This window comes from Lontra canadensis, unplaced genomic scaffold (assembly GCF_010015895.1).
Source record: "Lontra canadensis isolate GAN:19392208 unplaced genomic scaffold, GSC_riverotter_1.0 scaffold164, whole genome shotgun sequence".
NCBI lineage: Eukaryota > Metazoa > Chordata > Mammalia > Carnivora > Mustelidae > Lontra > Lontra canadensis.
Genome location: NW_022631158.1, coordinates 1563051 through 1586394, shown reverse-complemented (window position 1 = coordinate 1586394; position 23344 = coordinate 1563051). Strand labels below are relative to the sequence as shown.

General features: G+C 42.3%; 1 protein-coding gene across 3 annotated transcripts; it reads right to left on the bottom strand.

Annotated features, from left to right (window-relative positions):
* Positions 1–1874: 1874 nt before the first annotated feature.
* SH2D1B (SH2 domain containing 1B) lies at positions 1875–21592 on the bottom strand. Of its 3 annotated transcripts, XR_004381221.1 has the most exons (5): positions 21326–21592; positions 8439–8502; positions 6243–6408; positions 2736–4684; positions 1875–2550 (listed from the first exon to the last, which is right to left on the bottom strand). XR_004381221.1 is itself a non-coding variant. In XM_032845470.1 (4 exons), the coding sequence occupies exons 1-4, from the start codon at positions 21487–21489 to the stop codon at positions 4647–4649; spliced, it is 432 nt and encodes a 143-aa protein (XP_032701361.1). In that variant the 5' UTR covers positions 21490–21592; the 3' UTR covers positions 1875–4646. The 3 variants fall into 3 exon arrangements, 2 of the variants coding, with proteins under 2 accessions (XP_032701361.1, XP_032701363.1); XM_032845470.1 differs by having other exon boundaries at positions 1875–4684; XM_032845472.1 differs by lacking the exon at positions 6243–6408 and having other exon boundaries at positions 1875–4684.
* Between the last annotated feature and the right edge of the window lie 1752 nt (positions 21593–23344).

The window sequence follows — 23344 nt, the reverse complement described above, 5'->3', positions numbered from 1 at the left end:
ATACATATATGTATATATATATATATAATAAAAAATGTGAAAATAAGCCAGATAAACTAAAAAAAAAAAGTATTAAAAAATCACTGAAATCAAGAATAGCGATCTAAAAACAAGATTAACAAAGCTCAAAGCTGGCTGTGACAAGACTAGATAAATAGATAAAATTAATAAAAAAGGAAGGCAGAAGAGTGAAGAAGGAGGTAGGACTACAGTCAAAACGGAGTTTTAAAAATAATATTATGAACTATAGGCCAATAACTGCAAAAGTTTAGATAAAATGGGTAAATTCCTGGGAGAACAAAGAATGCCAACACTGGCAAAAATAATTGAATGAAGCACAAGCTTGCAAATATTTAAATAGTAGTAAGAGGTGCCCTCCTCTCTTCACCAGAGCTTCAAACTCACTTTTGTAAAAGAGTACTGATAAATTTTCAAGCATGAGATCATCCTTACCTCACAAAGTTGTAACAAAAACGAGAAAAAGGAGAAAGCCTGCTTCATTTTCTTTATATGACTAGGATAGCCATGCTTCAGTAAATTATAGTTCTGTTTGGTTTATGAGCTTTAATGTGAAAGTCTTAAATAAAGTATTAACTTATTAAATCCATCAGTTTATTGAAAATAATGCAGCATGATCAAGTGAAACAAGGAAAGGTAGTAAAATAACTGCAAGTTTATTAATGCAATTCCCTTCTAGGACGGAATGAAGATAAAAGGAATGTGACTATTTCTGTAGTTGCAGAAACAAATCACTTAATAAATTTCAAGGCATTTTAAGTTTCTTCTTAAGTTTTTGTACATAATCTCTATACCCAATGTGGGGCTCAAACTCATGGCCCCAAGATCATGAGTCACACGCTCTTCTGACTGAGCCAGCCAGGTGCCCCAAAACATTTCTGATAAAAACTAAGTCATCTTAAAGGCGACAGCAGACATGGTGCTGAAATGGAGAAAGTTTCTATACATTCCATTCAATACTGGGACCCATACAATACCCACTTTTATGACTACTGTTTAATATATACTGAAGGTCCTAGAAATCAAGTAAACATGGGAAATAGATGGGTAAGTGTTGAGAAAGAACAAAGTGGTATGATTTACAGCTGACAAAATCATTTACATAGAATTTACAATTCCATTCACAATAGGATCAACAGGTAAACCTGTGGGTCTAATGAGAGAGGAAGCTTTTTGCCACTGCCAGAGCCTGCTAGAAATGTAATAAAACATAAGACAGAATTTATAACAACTAAATATAATTAAGAATTCATCTAACAGAATATACAAGACTTCTATGGTAAAAATTTGTGATTCCATTTTAAAGAACAAAAAAGATCACTTGAATAAACTGATGTAGCATGTTTATGTGTGGGAGCACATCGCAAGAATGTTGTTTTCCCTGATTGCAAATTCACCCGGAATCCCATCAAGATGTTTTGAGCAAATGTAATGTATTTATACTAAAATGTGTATGGAGGAACCAAGGTCCACAAATAACTCGGTCTGAAAAATGAGAAAGGGCACCTGTCCTCCAAGACAATAAGATGTTGTAAAGCCAAAGGATTCAAACCGTTGTGATACAAAGGAGGAACCGTAAACCAGAGGGAGAGATTATTTATGAAGCAGGGGTGAACTGGGAAAATGACTTTAATATGTATGGAAAAATACAAAGTTGGAAATACCTCTTACCATACACAAAGTTTGACCCTGGATTCATCCCTCGTTCAAGAAGCATTTTGAAACACCATCATGTGTGAAGGGCTTTTCTCATTCCTGGGAATGTGTCCGTGAAAAAAATGCAGAAGCCCTTGCCATCACTAAAACCTTAACTGCAGAGGGTAAATGTATAAAAGCCAGTGAAAGAAAATGTAAACTTTTTTTTTTTCAGGATCTTGGAGTGGGGAAGAGCTTATTAAACAAGAGTCAAAAAGCACTTGATGGGTTTGGTGACGGCATAATTAAACATGAACACACTGTATGACCATATGGCTCAGAGAAATTCTTTTACATTTCTGTAGGGAGACTCATGCACATTTGCTCCTCATAGTGTTGTTTCTGGAACCAACCCCAATGTCTATCTCTTCAGGAAAGGACACTCGAGCTGTGTTGGAAGGACACTATGGACTGCCATGCATCCTTTAAGATACTGGATTACACTCAACAATACAGATGAGGGCCAAACATGGTATTGAGTGAAAAAACTAGTAACACAATGGGAACAAGAGAATATTGTGCATGTAAATATAGGAGATACATATTTACAACCAATGCTGTACATTCTACGAGGGTACATACATGTCAAGGGCACATATCAAACACTATTGAGCTGCTTCCTATGGGGGAGGGTGTGAGCATTGGAATGAGAATTAGGGACAAAGTGAATAAAGATGAAACAAAACAGAAGAAAGGTCTTTTATGGATTGATGGTGATAATGAGTTAAAAACTAAGGAATGTGACTAACTCAATTCTCCATACTTGAGTCCAAAAGAAAGATGGGGGAGACATTCCCACCGCAATTGTGGATAGATGGCGGTAGGATCCAGTGGTCCCTAAATTGGAAGGTACCTTAGCAGGCAGGCAGTCTAATTTCTGCATCTCTCCCATATTCTTGGAAAAGATCACCCTCCACTAGACTACAACACAGGGCAGGCTATTCGTGGGAAGAAGGCTCTCGTTGGTTCAGAGTTCCTTCTGATGCATGGTCAACATCACCCTCCCCTAAACACCCAGCCACTGGTGTGAGTTCTGCCACCTGGTGCCGTACCTTCTGTCACAGAAGAGCTCCCCAGATGCTCAACGCACCTGCTGTTGTGGTTTGTTACATCTTCCCTCTTCCAGTCCCATGTGCCCAGATTTTTCAGCTGTTCTTCCTGCAACCTGTTCAGGGTCTCCTAAAAAGTCTCAGTGATTTACGGCATGACATCAACATCAGCTACTGAATATGCCTTGTTCGTCTGAGAAGTGTGCTCAAGTCCCGCTGGGGACCAAGCATCTCATAAGGCACTATCATGGGAGCTCAGAAAAAGGAAGCCACTTTTGTCAGGGTTATGACTGAAAGGTCTTGAACTAAGAGTCTTGTTCTACTGGATTTTGAAATATTTAAAGCTCATATAGATCTCTGTTATCCAGAATGAGAGCCTACATTTTATATATTGATTTATTCAGTCATCTGTCCAAGAAATAAATATATTTTCACTGGCACTGAATATATTTCCTGTCCCAAAAGTTCCTGTGGACTCTGGATACTGGAACATGCTTCTTTGTACCACGGATATAGAATCAAAGACTGGGGACCCAACCCTGGAGAGCAAGCTTGCTTCCAGTCTCCCTTAATGAAACAACTAGAAGGATTTGCCTCCCTCAGGCTCTCTGAATATGGTGGCTGCATTTCACTTCTTACCTGCTTGGTAGCAGCTATGGATTTCTGTGGCCCAAGAACTCAAAATGGCTCCCACTTTGGGACGCCAACCACAATGTCTGTTCATGTTGTCTGGAAATCTAGAGTTCCTCTCTTTAATAACTTTGGGAGATAAGTCCAGTAGGTAAAATGAATCATTATAGTTTGAAGATGGGTCAAAGAATGGGCATAGAATTTGGAACATTCCACATTAATCAGCTCTTCATTAAAATTTTTAACTAGAAGAAAAATGCAAAAGACTTAGAACAAATTCAACCAGCCCTTCTGGACTGTGTTTTCTGTCAAAATCCTGTGAATGGGCACAACTCTACACAGCACAAGTTTCCATGCTGGGGAATACAAGGGAGGCCCCACTGGGCTTTGTTGTCACTTAAAACTAGTTGTGAACTGGAACCACACAAAGAAAAATATCTTTTAAATCCCCACAGATATCACTGCGGTACTGAACTACATTCACGCTGCTCCAGTGGTTGGTGCACAAATGAAACTGGACAAAACCAGGGAGAAAGTGTCTCCGTGCACATGTCTGGCAGGAAAATCAAGATTAGGAGAAGGAGAAGAGCTAGAATGGCGGGGGAGAAGGGCAGGTGGGAGGTCAGGGCCCCCGCCATGATCGAGACTGGGACAGGCAGGAGCAGAGACCATGTTGGCTGTTTGGGAGGTTGGGACTCAGAGCTCTTAACCCTTCCCGTGTCCATCTCCATGACCCCAGGACTCCTCCACTCCACCCAACACATCCAGGCTCTGCAGAGAGGCAGGAACATGTGTTTGTTTTCCACATGAAGAAGTGGAGACCCCAGACAGGGCTAGAGGTTTCTCCAAAGTCATATAGCCATAGGACTAGAACTCAGGCTCCTAACTCACGGCCAAGTGTACTCTCTTTTGTATGAAGCTGTGCCTGGTCTGCAGGAAGGTGTCAACCATGATGTTATGTCATCTCTAATAAGTTAAGGATAATAGGTTCAGGCTGTCCTATTCCAAGCAAGAAGCGTGAGAGGAGGGAAGGAGTTTCAAAGCTGCTCATGGTGTATGTATACGAGGCAGAGATGTGGGGACCGATTTCTCTGAGGCTGGTAGACAGACTGTCCTCAGTCACCCAGACCAGGAGAGTCTGAATTGTCCCCTAGAGCTCAGTCTTCCAGATCTACACCTGCAGGAGAAGTAGGGTTGCCGATGAGAGCTGTCACCCCATCTCTTCTCTGATTGCTTTGCTCAGTCTCCTTGTCTTCAAGGCAAGACCTCCACATAGTCACTGTTACTGTTCTCTGGGGGGAAAAGCAGAAGACCAGCCATGAGGCTCACCACCTAGGAGTCACACGAACCAACCTCACTCAAGGGAAAGAAGCCCTCTCTCCCTGGCACAGGATGACCTCGATGCCACATCAAAGTGACATCTTCAGGGGCGGATGTATCGCATGGAGCTCTCCTGGCAAAATAGGGGGTCTCTCGGTAAGTTTAGGCATCCAGGTTTCCCGCTCCAGATGCCTCCACTCACCTGCAGGAAACCTGTGTCTCCTTCTGAGTGAGAACAGCTGAAGCTTATTCTAAGGACACCAAGGAAAGGGGAGGAAGCCAGCGCGCTGAGGAGAGGATATCTCCCCTTTACCTACCAGGGCTAATCAAGCATGGGCAGCCAGGGTGGTAAGACTCCCACCCAGTTCTTAGGAAAGAATTTGAAAGGACTCTCCTCTTGGCATTCGTGAGTCATTTGTCATTGCTGGACAGGTACGAGCACTGCCCCCACCAGCCTCGGCAGGTCATCCGGGTTTTCCTAAGGGCTGTGCTTTTGTTCCTGTAAGTTTTGGTGGAACGTGGCCATGGGATTGCACCTGTAGCTAAATCTATAGGAAGTGACCTTGTGTGTATGTGGGGGTGCAGTCCTTGGAGGGGGGGCAAGGGGCTGAGAAAGAGCAGCAAAGGAGGGGTTGTTATTTCCATCATTAAAAACCCACGCTCAGTTTTGCTGGAAGGTGAGAAGCTTGCTGAAGGTCCACGGGTGACTTAAGCAGACGGAGTAGAGTGTGGGGTGATTGTAGGCTTCCTGGAACTCTGCCCTCTGCCCTTCTCCCTAGCTAGTGTGTCCCCCCACCCCCCAGGGATAACTGAAATCCCTCTGCTTTGGAATCAGACCATTCACGCCACCATGGGAAAACCCGAGTAAACCGTGAATGTCTTAGGAAACCCGTGTTCGATTCAAACCACGTTGTAACTACAGATACTAGAGATGATTTTCTGAGGGCAGGTTTCAAGGGGGGAAGGTAAGCAATTGTGGCTGCTAGTGATGCAGCTTGAGGGGCCTCCGCGTGGATTCTCTGCCCTCCAATTTACTGGCCATCTCTCATTTTCCTCCATGGCTTAATTCCGTTAGGGATATATCTGAAATAATTTGTCCCCTAATACTAAATAAATGAATGCTCAGCAAATATTGAGCAAAACGTAACCGTATGAGCCTTGGGGAGGGCAGCAAAGCAATTTTCTCGTTTGAAAAATTTGCCTGCTTGTCCATCCCAAGCCTGTGGGTCGCACAGGGTCACAGGATGGGCTTGAGGTCAGCTCTCCCAGAATGCTCCGGGACCACTCTTGCTCTCCTGACTAGCCAAGCAGAATGCTGCGCGCATTGGCCACCTTCCGGGCTCAAAGACACTGCTCCCCAACAAGGTCGACATTGCTTTTTGGTGGGTGAAGCTTTTAGAGATAAAACAACAGAACATGGTGTGTATCTGCATAAATTCTACAAAGTCGTCCAGTGGAAGAAATGGAACTGACCTCCATGTCAGAGTTTTCACCGTAAATACTATTCAACCCCCATGTCAGAGTTTTTACCGTAAATACTATCCAACTGTATCTGTGATCTTCTCCATCGCGGGCGGGAGCTGGTTTGCTTTACTGGATGTCCAAGTTGAACCACCAGCCCTTGATTTGGTTTCTTAAAGGTGGAGATCAATTCCTTTAGGTTTGAAAAGAGCATTTGGGGAGCACCTTCCACAGTCTGCCAAGATACAAGGAGGAGATCGCTTGTCACCGTCCACTATGTGTGCAACGTGACACTTCTCCCAGCAGCGGTCTGAGCCCTCAGAGCAGGGCTGCCTCTGGGCTTGCAGACTGAAAACCAGCAGCGGGCAGTTCCTGCTTAAGAGTTCACACCAATACAAATACACAGAAACCTTTGTTTTGAAGCCCAGTCCTGACTCAAGCTACTGCAGGTAAAGAGGATTCATCAAGGGAACCCACCCAGGTCTGCAGTACTGAGTGAGCCCCCATCCTTGGTAAGTGTGTCTGGGACAGTTCTTAGAGCTATCCTGCAGACGGCCGCCCTCTGGGAGCGGATGTCAGATGTGTGCCTGGTTTTCTCAATGATCACTGGGGTTCTCATACAGCTCCATGTCAGTCTGTATAGAGGGGTGGAAGCCAGAAGGTTCTCGGACATGTGGTGTGGTTAACCTCCATCAGACACGCCGGTGACACTGAAGTCAGCTGCAGGGAGGTTCCATATAAGGTTATCGCTTCAACCCTCAGGACAGGTTCTAAGTGCACTGCTCCCCCTCGGAGAAATGCCCTGTGTCTGAATGATAGCTGATTCCTATGCCTCTCCATTTTGTCCAGACAAGAGACAAAATGGTGTATTAAGGAATTATCACAATTTCCCAAAGCATGCACGACAAAAGAAAGAGTTTATACATTGCTTTTTAGAAAACATTTCATGTTGAAATAGTTTCAGACTTGAAGTTGAAAGAATACTTCAAAAATTTTTATACATATCCTTCACCCACACCCCCAATTTTAAAAATTCTTTTTATTTTATTGATTTTTTTTTTGACAGAGAGAGCACAAGCAGGGGAAGGGGCAGGCAGGGGGAGAGGGAGAAGCAGGCTCCCTGCTGAGCAGGGACCCCCCCCCCCAATTCAGGAGCTCGATCCCAGGACTCTGAGATCATGACCTGAGCCGAAGGCAGACACTTAACCAACTGAGCCACCCAGGCGCCCCTCACACTCCAAATGTTAACATTTATATTATACATATTTGCTTTTCATTTTCTTTTTTTTAAAATGTACATGTGCATACATGCACAAATATAGGGGTACATACACATATTCTTTTTAAAAAATATTTTGAGATTAAGTGCGGACATGATAACTCTTTAATCCTGAATATGTCAATATTTCCCAAAGAGCAAGAACATTCCATATCCACACTAGAGTGATTAAAATGAGGAAATTAATCTTGATGTATTTCTACGTGCTAATCTATAGACCTTATTCAAATTTTGTCAGTTGCCTCGATAATGTCTTTTGTAAGAAAAGAAAAATTACACACACACCGACACGTAGATATATTTATAGGTGTGTGTGTGCGTGCTTGTGTTTGGGGATCATGGTATATTCTAATTTCTTTTCGATATTGACAACAAACGTTAGCAGATTGAAGATTCAGAGAAATCTGGCAGTGAAAAATCTGCTTAACCTCATCTCTAAGTGTTTCAAAAATGTTATTTCAGGATCCACCGTTAGTAAAGACTCAGTTAATCTTGTTATACTCTACTTCTTAAGCCAGAGAAATCATTTCAAAACAGAAAGTGTTTTCTGCTTAATTCTCAATAAAGCAGAAAAATTATCGAAACCCCTAAGGCTGCCCATGGACTGATGTTTCCCTTTGTATTTTCATAGGACCGTGGAGCTCACTCGTCTTCTACACACTCGGACTCCTCCCCACCTTCCCATTCCAGCCTGCCCTGGTCACTCTGTCATCCTCTCACTGGAGTGGCCTCTCCTTTAGTCCGGGTTGGTGCATTTGACCCCTGGGGAAGCCAGGGTCTACACATCTGAATAACAGTCTTGAATAGTGAAAAATTCTCCCCATTTCCCTCAGAGAAAGACAAAGTTTACCACAGATCTGACTCTAAACTCTATGTTGCTTCCCTTTTTACGATGCCTCTCCATGGCCACGTCTCAGGTTCAAGAGATGATCTCAGGTTCTCCCCCAATCTTTCATAGCTGCTGTTAGAAGAGTTCTTGTTCTTACCTGTATATTGTAAAACCCACGTCCATCTTTGAAGATTCGATATGTGTAGACAAAATTTTTAAACCTGTGGAAAGATAACTATGTGAATTGTCATGTTCTCATATGCAAAACCAGATCACCTTTACCTACAACTCTATCTTCCGTGCAATGCCTTTGGCAATCTTGGGTCCCCCAAAGCAACTGATCATTTTCAGGCGTTCTCATCTGTGGGAATTTGAAAAAAGACAAAGACTTGGAAACGGGGACCTTTATTCTGATGATGGAAGTCTGGGCTTGTAGCAAAGAGGGTCAGGAGAGAGAATTTACTATTTCCATGGTCTTGATATTCTCTCTAGTTTTTTTCACTCAGTTCTAAGTTGATACAACATAAAAAACACCATTGAGCCATTCCTGTGTTGCTTACTAAATGACATGTCCTTGAACTTGATGGAGACAGTGTTAATTAAAACAGAGAATGTTGCGAATTTTGCCCAAGGAAATGATGTATTATGTTTTTGTTCTTCATTGGCACTTTTGGTTAAGTAATCTAACCAGAATCTAGATAATAGACCCAATCTAGCAAGTTCCAAAGCACAACATAGCATACATACATTACCATATTTCTCCAATTCCAAGATGCCATTAGTTGTAAGGGATCAATTTAACAATAGCTTCCCAGGAGGAACATACATGCATTAAATGTCTCTGTCAACTGTTTAACATGTTCTGATTCCCCAGAAATTTTAAAGTGTAAAAAAAAAAAAAAGATACTGACATGAGGTTCAGATTACCTAATGATCCGCCCATGACTCCCCACACACCCCCCTCCCCAGGGCTTGCACCTATGCCAAAGAATCATTTGTCTGAATTGGGAATTTAGAAACAACTTAAAGCTTTAAGGTACAGAAGATTTGATCACTGGTTGCCTGGAGGCTTTGACAATTGACTTCAAATCCCCATCCTTTTTGTGGGGGTTCCTGAGGCCAGAATAAGCCAGTGGGTGTCCCCAAGTCACATTGCAAGCAACAAAACATTTCACATGAGTCCTTATCCACATGGAAGGGGTCTCAAAAATTTCTTTCCACAGTGATATCATTCCAATAGAGATCCAAGTGAGGTCCACACATTGCATTTGGCTGAGATTCAAGCAATCAGAAGAGAATTCCCAGACTCTGAGCTGCCACAGCTCTTGTCCTGGGAGCTCACATCCTCAGCCTTCACAACCACGCACAAACGTTGCATGCCACTCTCTGGAGCTAATCCCTCTTCCACTGAAGGCTGCCCATTGTCATCTGCTCAAGGATTTAGTTCTGGCAATTTCTTCCTCTCTCTCTCTGACGTCCTTAATTATTATTCTTTATCCAACAGCCAGGGTGGCCCTTATCCAAACATACGAATCAGTTGTTTTTTGACTTATAGAACTTTATTAACTTTTCCCACTTGTTCAAAAGATTTTCCCATACAGATAAACAGCATAAATATTTGTAATCTACTTGTAATCAATATGCTTTTGATTATAGCATAATGTATTTTGTCATTGATTCTTATTTCATCTAATGTTTAATAAATGCCTTTAAGCTGTGTGCCCCCAAAAACATGAGTCATGTCCCTCCCTTGCACAAAAATATGCCCGATTTTTTTTTAAGTTTTAAGTTTTTTTTAAGCGATTACTTGTAAGTAATCTCTATGCCCAACATAGGACTCAAACTCATAACCCTGAGATCAAGAGCTGCATGCTCTTCCAACTGAGCCAGCCAGGCACCCCAAATCTGGTCATTTTCGAATAAGAAAAATAAGAATGGTGTGTGTGTGTGTGTGTCTGTCTGTCTGTGTGTGTGGCAGATGGCAGGCAGTGTTTCCGTATCAACGGGTCTCAAATCTTATAAAGCTGTAATTAAGCCAGTGAGAACGAGTTCCAGGGCAGAAAAGATATTAATGTGATAACACAGAGAGCCCAGAAACAGACCCATACATGACTGAAAACTTGGTATATGACAGAGCTGACACAGCGGATCAGTGAGGAGGGATGGACTATTTATTTGTTAAATGGTGATGGTAATGTCTTAATGTGGAAATAAATAAAATTGGATCCCTACTTCACATTCTGGTTGAAAACAAAACAGTGAGCTCAGGAGAAGGAAGTGTAAGCAAACAACTTCATGACCTTGAATTAAGGAAGGAGCTCTTACATCACCAAAAGTACGAGCCCTAAGAAAAGATTAATAAACTCACTATGTTAAAATTAAAACTTCCAATTATCAAAATGTATTATTAACAGAGTGAGAAAGTCCACAGATGGGGAGAAATCACTGTAACACTCCGTATGAGAAGAACGTTAATGTACCTTTTAAAAAAGGGTGATGAAATGTCCAATAAACACATGAAGAGATGTCTTCCTTCACTATCAATCAGGGAAATACAAATCAAACCACAATTAGATATCATTTCATATCAGATTGGCAAAGACATGAGAGTTTACTCATGGAAGATACTGGCCGTGATGTGAAGCTATCGAAGGTTCTATGTACAATTAAGGGGGATGTAATTAGATACTAATGTCTTGGGGAACAATTTGGCAAAGTTTATGAAAGCTGAAATGCATACAACCTGTAAGCCCAAATGTGCAGTTTTTGAGATTGGCAATATTGGCACAAAAGTGACAATGCCTATATTATATTCTTTATTAAAAAAGCAAAGATCACAGAAACTAAATATTTAATAGATTAAAACAGCTTTACAATCTAGAAAATCATAAATGTAAAGTATTAAGTAAAACTATAAATTAATGAAAATACATAAGATAAATAGATATTTTCTAATATAAGCTTTCATTAGATTAGATTCACTGGGGAACCTGGGGGGCTCAGTCAGCTCAGCATCTGGCGCTTGCTTTCAGCTCAGGTAGTGATCTCAGAGTCTGGGATTGGAACCCCATGTCAGGCTCTGAGCTCAGCGCAGAAGCTGCTTAAGATTCTATCCTCTCTCCCTCTCCCACTGCCCCTTCCCCACCTCTCTTTCCCTCAAATAAATAAATACAATTAATTAATTGACATACAAAAACCAACCACTCCAAATGTTCCAAACCTTATTAAATTTTCACTGATAATGAAAAATTCAAAGTAAAATAGGTCTTTTTAGTATAATTTTGAGGTGAAAGAAGGGAAGGAGAGCGGTAAGGGATGACGGGAGAGGGAGGGAAGTAGGCAGGGAGGGAAAGTGAATCAGTGTGGTCCTCACTGAGTTCTGAGGGCTTTTTATGCAAATGTTTCCATCCACTGGAAAAGCATTATTTGTTGATAAGGTTTGGGGAAGGCTAAGGATGCAGAGTTTAAGCTCACTGAATACTTTCCTCTGATTTGTTTACCTTCAAGCAATCTCATCCCTTGTCCTGCAACTTGAAAAAAAAATCTGTTTTGAAACTTTTGGATCTTTATAGAAGTTGGTATCTTTTACTGAGAGCAGAGTTTGCCACTTGAGCCATTTGTAATGTCAGTGGTTACGTTTCTAAGATTCTCCATGCTCACAGGCCGCTCTGAAATGGTCTTTATCCAAACATAAACACAAAACCAAAACAAACAGTTGAAAAGGCCTCACTGTAATTCTAGCGTAGCTGACACAGTGTTATCTTAGTTCCAGGCGTACGGTACAGTGAGTCAACACATCTGTGTTATCACCGTGTGTCACCCGTGTGTCACCGGGTGGTCATCACAAGAACCCTCCTTCATCCCCATCACCTGGGGACTGTCCCGCCATCCCCCCCACCCATCTCCCCTCTGGTGACCAGCCGTGCGTTCTCTAGAGTGAAGAGCCTGTTTCTTGGTTTGTCTCTTCCTTCCCTTTGTTCATTCGTTTTGTTTCCTAACTTCCACATCAGAGTGAAATGGAACCGTATGCCCACAGATCGGTTGCAGATAATTCATACCAACTTCAGTTGTGATAGTTGTGGTTGAGTAAACAGATTGTGATGTCTCCCTGGAATGGAATACCAATGAGAGGCGTGAACTCTGGCGCGTGTAACTATACGGATGAATCTCAAAGTAATTACTCTGGGCTCGGACTAAAAAGGCTACTACTTTATGATTTGATTTATGTTACAAATTCTGGAAAATACGTAGGAATCTATAGTGCCAGAAAGTAGATGATGCTCTGTTGGGGCCTTGGCGGGTGGTGTGGGGAGGGAAGTTCACAAAGGGGCACGGGGGTGTTTTGGGAGGTGATGGAAATGTTCATTATTTGGGCTGTGGTGGTGGTTTCATGAGTGCAGGCAAATGTTAAAATTCATCAAATTGTACACTTTTTATTTTATATCGATGATTCCTCAATAAAGCTATAAAGGCCATGGCATAAAAAGGTACATGAATAGAATATTTGCTCTAATATAGAAACCAAATTTAAGTCCATTTTACATATATGATTCTCACTGTTTTCACGGTTCATCTTGGCGTTAGAGAGAGAACAAATATTTCCTATATTTGCTGTTGGGGCCTTAGTAAATATGCTGTATCTTGACCTCCAGTGGGAGAGTAACCCACGGTGAGGACAGCTCTGGGCAGGACAACAAGGAAGGAGGTCCAGACAGGCACTCAATTATTTCTAAGGTTTATAATACTTGGTGTATTGAGATACCTGCTTTCTTGGCTATCCCGTGGAAATCTTCAACCCCATTTAAATGTGAGAAATACACAGGGCTTATAAAGCCCATTTTAAAATCTTCGGCATAACCTTTTAGTTGAGATGGAAGTTTTCAGCTGGAGAAGATCAGAATAGGGGCGCCTGGGTGGCTCAGTCACTTAAGCGTCTGCCTTTGGCTCAGGTCATGATCCCAGGGTCTGGGATCGAGTCCTGAATTGGGCCCCCCACTCAGTGGGGAGCCTGCTTCTCCCTCTTCCTCTGCCCCTCCCCCTGCTTGTGCTCTCTCTCTCTCTCTCTCTCTCTCGCTCAAATAAATAAATAAATAAATAAAATATTTTAAAAAGAAAGAAAAGGCCAGAATGCAGCTTTTCTGAGCTTCTGCCTATCTTTGAATTGCTTTACTCTTTCCAGTGGGGCTTAGCCTTACAAATGGCCATCATGCGAGGCTCTGTTCAGGGGTCTCGGTGTCCCTGCTCCATTCATGATGAGTCCACAACTAGCAGACGACCTCACGTTGTCACCAGTGAGGCAGGGAAACTTCTTGACATTCAAGTCTGTAGTTTTATCTTAAACCAGACATTAAAAGGTCAGTTGAAGGAAATGCAACTGTCGGCCCTATGATTACAACTAGGTAGTCTGTATTTCTCTGGGCCCTGACGCAAGTGTGAAACACGCATCAATAAAAAGTGTTTTAAGACTTTTGACTTCCGGCCTTCTCACTCGTTTTGATTGGACTGTGCCTTGGCACAACCTTTTATGCCGCTAATTGGTGAGGGTGTGTTAAAATGTTAAAAATTCTCGGATTTTATCCTAAGGAGAGAGTTGGGCAAACTTGCAAAGATGTATGCACAAAAATGTTAACTATCTCGTTACATTGGGTCCATCGGACCGAAGTGCAAATAACCTAAATGTATGATTATGTATCAGTTATGACAGATCCCAGCAATAAAATAGTAAGCAATCACAAAAAGATGATGTGTATTGGCTTTCTTTGATGATACCAGCAATGCACTGACAAAAAAAATTTCGCAAACCGTCGCGTGTAATAAACCAGGGGCATAGACAACAGTCTGGAGGAACGTATACTGCAATATTAGAAATTGTCATTTTCATGTGGTGAAACTGAGAACATTTGTGCTTTCTTTTGGTGGCTCTTTTTTGGACCTTTCCCTACCATGGATTTTTCTAAAATAATAAAAACGTTTGAAACATCTTTTTCTCTATGAGCTCTAGAGTCTTTCCAAAGATCTCAGAATCTGAGAGACTCCCCCTCCCCAGGGATCTCCCACTCTGCCTTCCTATTGCTGTGTCCTCCCAAGTGAGGGCACTTGGCAAGTCACAGCCCAGATTCTTCTTCCCACCTGCGGCCTGCTGCCGGCTACAGAAAGTCCCCCTGCCCCTCAGGCCCACAGCTCTGGCCCTTGAATCTCCCCACATCTACTCCATTTTGACTCTACTGATTCTAAAGGCAGACCCAGTTTCAGCTTCTCACACTCACCAAGTCACACTGCAGAGAGAGTGGTTTGGCACGTTGGCGTTTTCTATCGGGCTCTGTGATCAAGTCACATTTCCTGTCCACATTTACCACAGAGCTTTCTGTTTAATACTATCTGCTGCTGGGCCAACTCTCCGCATGACTTTATTTCTAAACTTCCCCATAATGTTTTTGTTTAGGTCTGGGAAAGCACGGACGTTGGGATGTTGCCATTTGAATGCAGCGAAGAAGATAGGGCTGCCCAGGTTCTGGAAGCATAATGGCAGGACTCCACAGATTAGGGTCTGCTGCCAAGCCCTCAAGTCCCCTGCTTGGGTGCGTCATAACACAGTTCCAGGGTCACAACCTTGAACATATTCCAGCGGCCCTGGGGACATCGGTAAGAGGGGTCATAACGACATACTGCCAAGTTGGGCTTGGACAATTGTTTAATAAGAAGCTCCTGTTTCTTTCCCCACAAAGTAGGGATAATGTCACCTACTAGAAACGGCTTTGCAAAGAGTCGATGAGATAAAGAATGCGACCTGCTGACCAGTGTTTGGCTCAGAGGAACGCACCTTCATGGTGGCTCTGAATGCATAGATTTGGGAAAATAGGCTAAGTCTGGTGTTGCACATCATTTTGGCTTTGCTCACATAAGGTTGTGTATCGAAGCATGGATTGCTCTGTGCGACCTTTCCTGTACCCACCTTGCAATAGCCTCTCTGTCCTTCCCTGTACCATGACCCTATTTGGTTTTCATCATCTTGTTTCCTCTTGCTGAAATGTGTGTTCATGAGGGCAAGCCCGATGCCCGTAGTATTCATCACTATTTCACCAGTGCCTAGAAACGTGTCTGGAGCATAAGAGGTGCTTGGTATATGCTCACTGAATGAATACCTAAAGGTACTATTATTCGTCCTCCAGGTCCCAGTTCTGTCCAGGCTCTCCGCAGCTCACTGAGTGGGTCCCTCCCTGCTCTCAGTCCCCGTATGCCCTGATGCGAGTGCAGTCATCAGCATGCATTCTATGGTACCTTTTTTTCCCCCATTAATTTCTTTATTTTCCCCACTAGGCTTTGAGCTATGTTGAAGGCACCAATCAAGTGCCTAGCATAGTGCCTGGCATATAAGAGACTTTCAATATTTGTTGAACCACTAGAATCTAGTTCAATTAGTTGTTCAATTAGTGGAACAACTACGTCTGTACTGAGCTGTGTGATCATTTCACAAGGATCATGCTAAGGTCCGTTTCGATGGGAGCCATTTGACCTGAGCCTTAAGCCTGGGGGTACCCGAAATGTGTCTGCCTTTCAGGGACATGGACAGGGAAGAGGGCGAGGCCTGGTTATGGCAGATGGTCCCAAATATGTATTCTTCCCTCTTCATTTGATTTTTTAACTATTTTTCACCTTCCTTGGTGACTTGCGCTTTGGAAGAACACATAAGCTGGGTAGATACTCCACGAAATAGTTGAAAATAAATATTGATTTTTAAAGAGAATTCCAGTAGAGACTACCCACCCTGAGGTCTGGATCAGGGTCTCTGGTCTTTATGATATCTCTTGCAACTTCTTTTCCCATTCCGGCTGCTTGCCTCGCCATCGCTAATTCCTCACCATCTCCCACCCAGAGACACGACCACTGTCATCTGTCCCCTTTGGTGCATCCTCCATACAACAGATTGCGTCCTTAAATCTCCCGTTGGGACTTTGGAGGGTTCTAGTCTTGTCACTTGCCTGCTTGGCAACCAGCTACATCTCCCTGCTGTCTATGGACTCATTCTTCTCAGACCCGATAATATTAGCCCAAACCTACTTTTCCAAAAGCTGGTTTCCAAGCTACCTTTCGGGAACCCTGTATGATTCATGTGCGCTTTCAAATGTCCCGCCTCTAGACCTCTGTTCCTGCTCCCTTCCCTCCCTGACATGCCTTCTATCCCATTTCCATGTGATCAAATCTTACCACTCTTCCAGGTCCCACCTCAAATACCATCTCCTCTAAGAAGACTATCCTGCTCATATTTTCTCTTCAATTTGTATAAAACTGTCTCTCCTTAAATTTATATTTTACTCTTTTTAAATTGATTTACATGCTTTGGATCTCCTTGGGGAAAAAAAAATGCAGGTTCCCTATTGAAATTCGCCTGGCTCCTAGCACAGCGTTTGAATCGATTAGCAGGGATTCACTACTTTTTTGTACACTTTTTTTTTTCATTACAAAAGTTATACATGCACATAAAACCATTTAAACAGTGTAAAGTTATCAAATGAATATATCCACCACTTCTCCCCCAAGTCACTCTTTCTCAATTTCCTAGCTGTAACCACTATTGCAAGCCTCTTACATACCTCCTAGAAATTGTGTAAGAATATGGAAGGATCCAGGCATACCTTTTTTTTTTTTTTTTACACAAATGGGATCACGTTTTACATCTTGCCCTTTTCTTACCATAGATATTGGAGGTTTTTTCATACCATATATGGATTTACCCAATCTTATTAATCAATTTGCACATTCTCATGCTGTCATAAGTAAGATAAAGTAGGCTATTATTAGATCATATAAGATAGACTTTTTTAAAAAATCTTTTAAAGTAATCTCTACACTTGGAGTGACTGGATGGCTAGTCAGTTAAGTGTCTGCCTTCAGCTCAGGACTCTGATCCCAGAGTCCTAGGATCAAGCCCCATGTCGGGCTCCCTGCTCAGTGGGGTGTCTGCTTCTCCTTCTCCCTCTGCGGCTCCCCCTGCTGGTGCTTAGTCTCTCTCTCTCTCTCTCTCTCTCTCTCTCTGTCAAATAAATAAAGTCTTTAAAAAAAAGAAAAACTAATCTCTATGCCCGACAGGGGCTCGCACTCACAATTCCAAGATCAAGAGTCGCATGCTCTACCAACTCAGCCAGCCATGGTAGGTTTATTTATTCACTAATAGGTGAATTTGGGGTCAAAGGTTATATCCATGAATTTTATATTTGGGTCACATTGCCATTTGAAGAGACTGTGTGCGCCTGTGCGATGGTGTCTGCTTCTTGGCACCCTAACTTTGTCTGAGTATTTCCATAGTTTTAATTCTTGCCTATTAAACATTTGAAAATAGTATCTCATTATTCTTCCAGTTTCTATTTCTCTAGTTATGAGTGAGATCTAGCATTTTTCTTTCTTTCTTTTTCAGTTTCTCTTTACAAGAATCTCCTTCTCTTTTCCTTTCCCTAGTTTTGTATTGACTTTTTAAAAAAACACTTATCTGTTTACGAGGTTCACTTGTCTTGTCAGATTGCTGATAGTCTTTTAAGTTGTTTTTATCAGCAGTTTTGTTTTTTTTTTAAATAGTGGTCAGATTCATCAGATTTTTCTCTTTTGGCTTCTGGGCTTTACCTCTTGCCTAGAAAGGCCCTTCTCAAACCCAGGCATATATTTTAAAAGTTCATCATTTCTTCTTAATACGCATGGTTTCATGTTTTTAAAAAAAATAACTTATGCATTAGAACCACTTCAAATTAATTTACTTAAAGAAGAAAGGCATTTTTTTTCCGAAATGACCAGTCAAGCACCCAACACCATTCACGGTTGTTCAACATCATTGATGAGAAACATGCTTTTAAATCATATGCTAAATTCCGATGTATTTGGCCTTATTTCTATCAGACTCCGTATTCTATTCCACTGATCTGTCAGCACCAAACTCCTTTTCTCTCGAAGTTTTTTTTTTTTTAAGATTTTATTTATTTATTTGACAAAGAGAGACAGCACAAGCAGGAGAAATAGCAGAGAAAGAAAGAGAAGCAGACTCCCCACTGAGCAGGGAGCCAGATACAGGACTCGATCCCAGGACCCTGAGATCATGAGCTGAGCCAAAGGCAGACGCTTCACCAGCTGAGCCACCCAGGCGCCCCTAAGATTTTATTTTTACATAATCTCCACAGGTCAGGCAGGGCTCCAACCTACAACCCCCAAGATCAAGGGTCACATGTTCCACTGATTGAGTCAACTAGGCACCCTTAGTCCCTTTTAAAAATAAAAAATATTTTGGGGCTCCTGGGTGGCTCAGTGGGTTAAGCCTCTGCCTTCAGCTCAGGTCATGATCCCAGGGTCTTGGGATCGAGCCCCACGTCGGGCTCTCTGCTCGGCAGAGAGCCTGCTTCCCCCTCTCTCTCTGCCTGCCTCTCTGCCTACTTGTGATCTCTGTCTGTCAAATAAATAAATAAATAATCTAAAAATAAAAAATATTTTTGGCTATTCTAGCAGGTTCCTTGTGTTCTATGTCCCACCTGAATAAACTTTGTGATCCCTGATGAAAACTTTAAAAATTCTGTTAATCTTTTTTACTGGAAACATACTGAATTTATAGATTAATTGTGGCAAACTGGTATGCTTCCAAATTGAGTCCCTAATTTCCTGTACATCTTCTAGCGAGTTCCTCAGTAAGTACTGAAGTTTTCTTCCTACAAACCTTACACATTTCATATCCCTTTATTCCTGAGTAGTATTATTGTTTTTTGCTAATGTCAATGACAAATTTTATCATGTTTTCTCACTGGTTACTGTTTTTTTAAATGAAAAAGATATTGATTTTAATTTGAATTTTATAAGCAGACACTGTTAATTGAATGTTCTTAAATTTACTTTTTAAGTGTTTTTTTTAATTAAATCTTAGACTTCACAGACATAAAATCATGTCAATTGCAAATAATAATTTTGCCTTTTCCTTTTCTATTTTTACCTTTATTTCCTCTGGCTAATTACACTTGCTCATCTCTCATGGAAAATGCTCCCTAGTAGTACTGGTAATGAGTATCATCTGCTCATTTATGATTTTAGCAGCAATTCCCCTATGCTCTACCCAGCCTTTGGTTAAGAAAGTATCTATCTAGCTTTGTATGACTAAGAGTGTGTAAGTGCGTGTGTGCATGTATATGTGTGTGTATTTAATTGAAGGATGGATGTTGAACTTTATCTAATACCTTTTAAGCAAATTTGAGTTATTCAGTTTGTCAACTTTGATCTATTAATACCTAATTAAACTACTAATTTACCCAATGTGGAACCATCTTTGACTTCTTGGAATGGACTGAACTTTGAACATGGCGTATTTTCTCCTCTAATGTGTTACTGGCTTCTGTTTTTGTTAGTAACTTCTTGAAAATGGATATTAATTGAAATTGAAATTGATCTACAGTCTTCTTTTGTGCATATGTCCTTATTGGAGAAAAAAAAATGGTTTACCTTCATGCGTAGGAATTGAGGGAAGAAAACAGAGAATAGAAGATAAACAGCTCCAGCTAAAAATGGGTAAAGAATGTGATTGTGCAACTCTCAAAAGAAGAATTACCAACAGCTAAAAAATATATGACAACACCTTCATCATCGCTGGTAACGTGAAAATTCCAACTACTAACCCCTTCAGACTACCTTCCTTTCACCTGCATCCCTGGTATCCTACAACAAAGGAAAGGGATCTCTCTGCCTATTCTGTTAGTCACAACAGTCCCTTTTGTCCGCACTCTCAGAAGCACTGAAACATATTCACAGACACAGTTCGGTTTTAATTCCCTTAGCAGGCAGAAAGAAAAATTTCAGTGATCTCTCCAAACAGAACATTTAAAGATAGTAGGTTCCCACTGATACCTGTTCAAGATTATTTTCTTTCTTTTTAAATTTTTAAATTTTTAAAATTCTTTTTAAAGATTATTTGTTTATTTATTTATTTGACACACAGAGAGAGAGAGAGAGAGAGAGAGAGAGATCACAAGTAGGCGGAGAGGCAGGCAGAGAGAGAGGGGGAAGCAGCCTTCCTGCTGAGCAGAGAGCCCGATGCGGGGCTCGATCCCAGGACCCTGGGATCATGACCAGAGCCGAAGGCAGAGGCTTAACCACTGAGCCACCCAGGCACCCTTTTTAAATTTTTTAAAAGATTTTATTTATTTATCTGAGAGAGAGAGAGAGAGAGAGTGTGTGTGTGCAGGAGTAGGGGAAGGAGCAGAGGGAGAGGGAGAAGCAGACTCCTGGCTGAGCAGGGAGCCCAACATGGGGCTCAATTCCAGGACCCTGGGATCATGACCTGAGCTGAAGGCAGACACTTAACAAACTGAGCCATTGAGGCCTCCCCCCACCCCCATTTTCTAAATGGGACTAAACAAGCTCCTTCAGCAGAGGGGTTCTTGAACTTCATACAGAACTCTTTGGAAATGCCAGATGCATTTTAACACAAGCAAGTCGTCGGAGAAATCTGGGTCTGTTTCTTCATCTAGAAAATGCTTATGTCGGCACTGATAGGCTAGAAGAAGGATAAAAGGAAATGATGCATGTTGAAGCTCTTTATGAACCTAACACAATTTTGTGGTGAAATCATATGTATGAAATCATACTGTATTTCATCAAGTATGAAATCATACTGTAAGTGTCACAGGCAGAACCGGCAGAACATACGCGAACACTTAGTCTCTCAGATAAAAATTTCATAAAGGACATTGAGACTTTTCCACAGCAACTAAGCTGACCTGTGCAGGCACCTCTCTCTCCCCCTCATCTTCATGCTTCCTGAAGCCTTTCCCTTCATTGCTATACCCCCGCCCTGCCCTGCTGCAGAGGGTCCTGCTGGGGTGGCATTTGCTCCAGGGAGAGAAGGGCGGGTGGCAGAACTGGGACAGACCCACTCCTTGCACACTTGTCCAGCACTGCCTCGCTTTATCTCATTTTGCTCATTGGGGCCGCAAGGTCAGAGCACAGTACAAGTTCTTTTGTGTTCAGCTATCAGGACCACTCTTGGGGTAAGGTTCAGAATGTGTGGAAGTTGAGACTACTCACGAGACACAGAGGCACAGGACTCCCGGCATGGACTCGCTGTCCCTTATCAGGAAGTTGCCGTCTATCCCGTCCTCCAGCAGCAGGGTCTCACAGTCTTTCTTGGACAGAGGGCCGTGGTAATAGGGCAGATCCATGGGGAGCCTGCTGGGAGCCCTGTAATCCATCCCCAAGTTCAGGGCCGGCTCCAAGGAGGGAACTGGAGGAAGGGGCCTCAGGGAGCCTGGGGGAGCTGCTCTTCCGCTGGCTGGTACGAGTGAGATGAGGCGGTTCTGCAGGACTCAGTTTTGCAACATTCAGGAAGTGAGAAGGGTGGGGTGATGAAGTGACCACACATGTCAGCCTGTAAATGACCCTAGTGTGATTCACAGAAGTATGTGAGAGCAGTTTGAGCCACAGTATCCTCGGCGATGTTGATGGCGGGGGATGAAGGGCTGACGCCGAGCTACCCGGACCTGGGCTGCAGCCCCGTATAGCACCATAAGTCCATTTTTTACCTCCTCTGGCTGCTGGTGTTCCTTTCAGAGAGCACCCCACTGCTTTTTGCTGTGATGGATGCCCACGGCCTGCTGAAGCTGCCTCTGATTATGCTAAACTTAGAGCAGGTGCTGGAGAAGTGCGCAGATGCTGAATGAGTAATGGAGCAATTGAAAAGGTAGGACTTCCACGGTTGAATGGTATGAGCGATGGAAGATGTTCTTTTCCCAAAATGGGAATAGAAAGCAAATGAGAACGATGGGGGACGGCAGCCTGTCCCTGGCTGAGGCTCCTAGCCATTGATGAACAAAGGCTGCTGCTAACATCTTCCGGCATTATGCTTTTTGGGGAAGGAGCCGGTGCAGGTGGGAGGGATATCTGAGTTTGCAAAATTAGTTCAGGGATGCACCTCTTGGTGGAAGGAAAGAGTATAGGAACTTTGGTTTGAATATCCTCAGATCCTTTGAAGTTCCCATTTTGGAGGGCAGCAGTGATGTGTCCCCATGAAGAAAGACCAAGAAGAGTTTATCCAGCCAGAGACACTGAGCCCTCTTTAGACAAGCTGGCATTGATGAAAAATCCTTTTCCTCCCCTTTCTTTTCTTCTATCCTTCCTAACCTCCATCCCTCCTTCCTTCCTTCCTTTCTTCCTTCCCTCCTTCCTTCCTTCCTGAACCTTTTCTACCAAGATAGATATCTAGCAGCTGATGTTCTTGGGAAAGGGGGCTTCTGTTATCTGAGGGTCAGAGTTAGCCTTAAGAGTAATTTCTTTTCGCCTCAGCAATCAGACAACAAAAAGAAATTAAAGGCATCCAAATCGGCAAAGAAGAAGTCAAACTATCACTCTTCGCAGATGATATGATACTCTATGTGGAAAACCCAAAAGACTCCACTCCAAAACTGCTAGAACTTGTACAGGAATTCAGTAAAGTTTCAGGATATAAAATCAATGCACAGAAATCAGTCGCATTTCTCTACACCAACAAGACAGAAGAAAGAGAAATTAAGGAGTCCATCCCATTTACAATTGCACCCAAAACTATAAGATACCTGGGAATAAACCTAACCAAAGAGACTAAGAATCTATACACAGAAAACTATAAAGTACTCCTGAAAGAAACTGAGGAAGACACAAAGAAATGGAAAAATGTTCCATGCTCCTGGATTGGAAGAATAAATATTGTGAAAATGTCTATGCTACCTAAAGCAATCTACACATTTAATGCAATTCCTATCAAAGTACCATCCATTTTTTTCAAAGAAATAGAACAAATAATCCTAAAATTTATATGGAACCAGAAAAGACCGCGAATAGCCAAAGGAATATTGAAAAAGAAAGCCAAAGTTGGTGGCGTCACAATTCCGGACTTCAAACTCTATTACAAAGCTGTCATCATCAAGACAGCATGGTACTGGCACAAAAACAGACACATAGACCAATGGAACAGAATAGAGAGCCCAGAAATAGACCCTCAACTCTATGGTCAACTAATCTTCGACAAAGCAGGAAAGAATGTCCAATGGAAAAAAGACAGCCTCTTCAATA

Coding starts and splice junctions, on each gene's coding strand:
- SH2D1B (XM_032845470.1), bottom strand. CDS start 21,489: ATGGATTACAGGGCTCCCAGCAGGCTCCCCATGGATCTGCCCTATTAC. Junction 8,503..21,325: donor GTCCTGTGCCTCTGTGTCTC/GTGAGTAGTCTC, acceptor ATCTTTCCACAG/GTTTAAAAATTTTGTCTACA. Junction 6,409..8,438: donor GTGGGTTTTACAATATACAG/GTAAGAACAAGA, acceptor GTATCTTGGCAG/ACTGTGGAAGGTGCTCCCCA.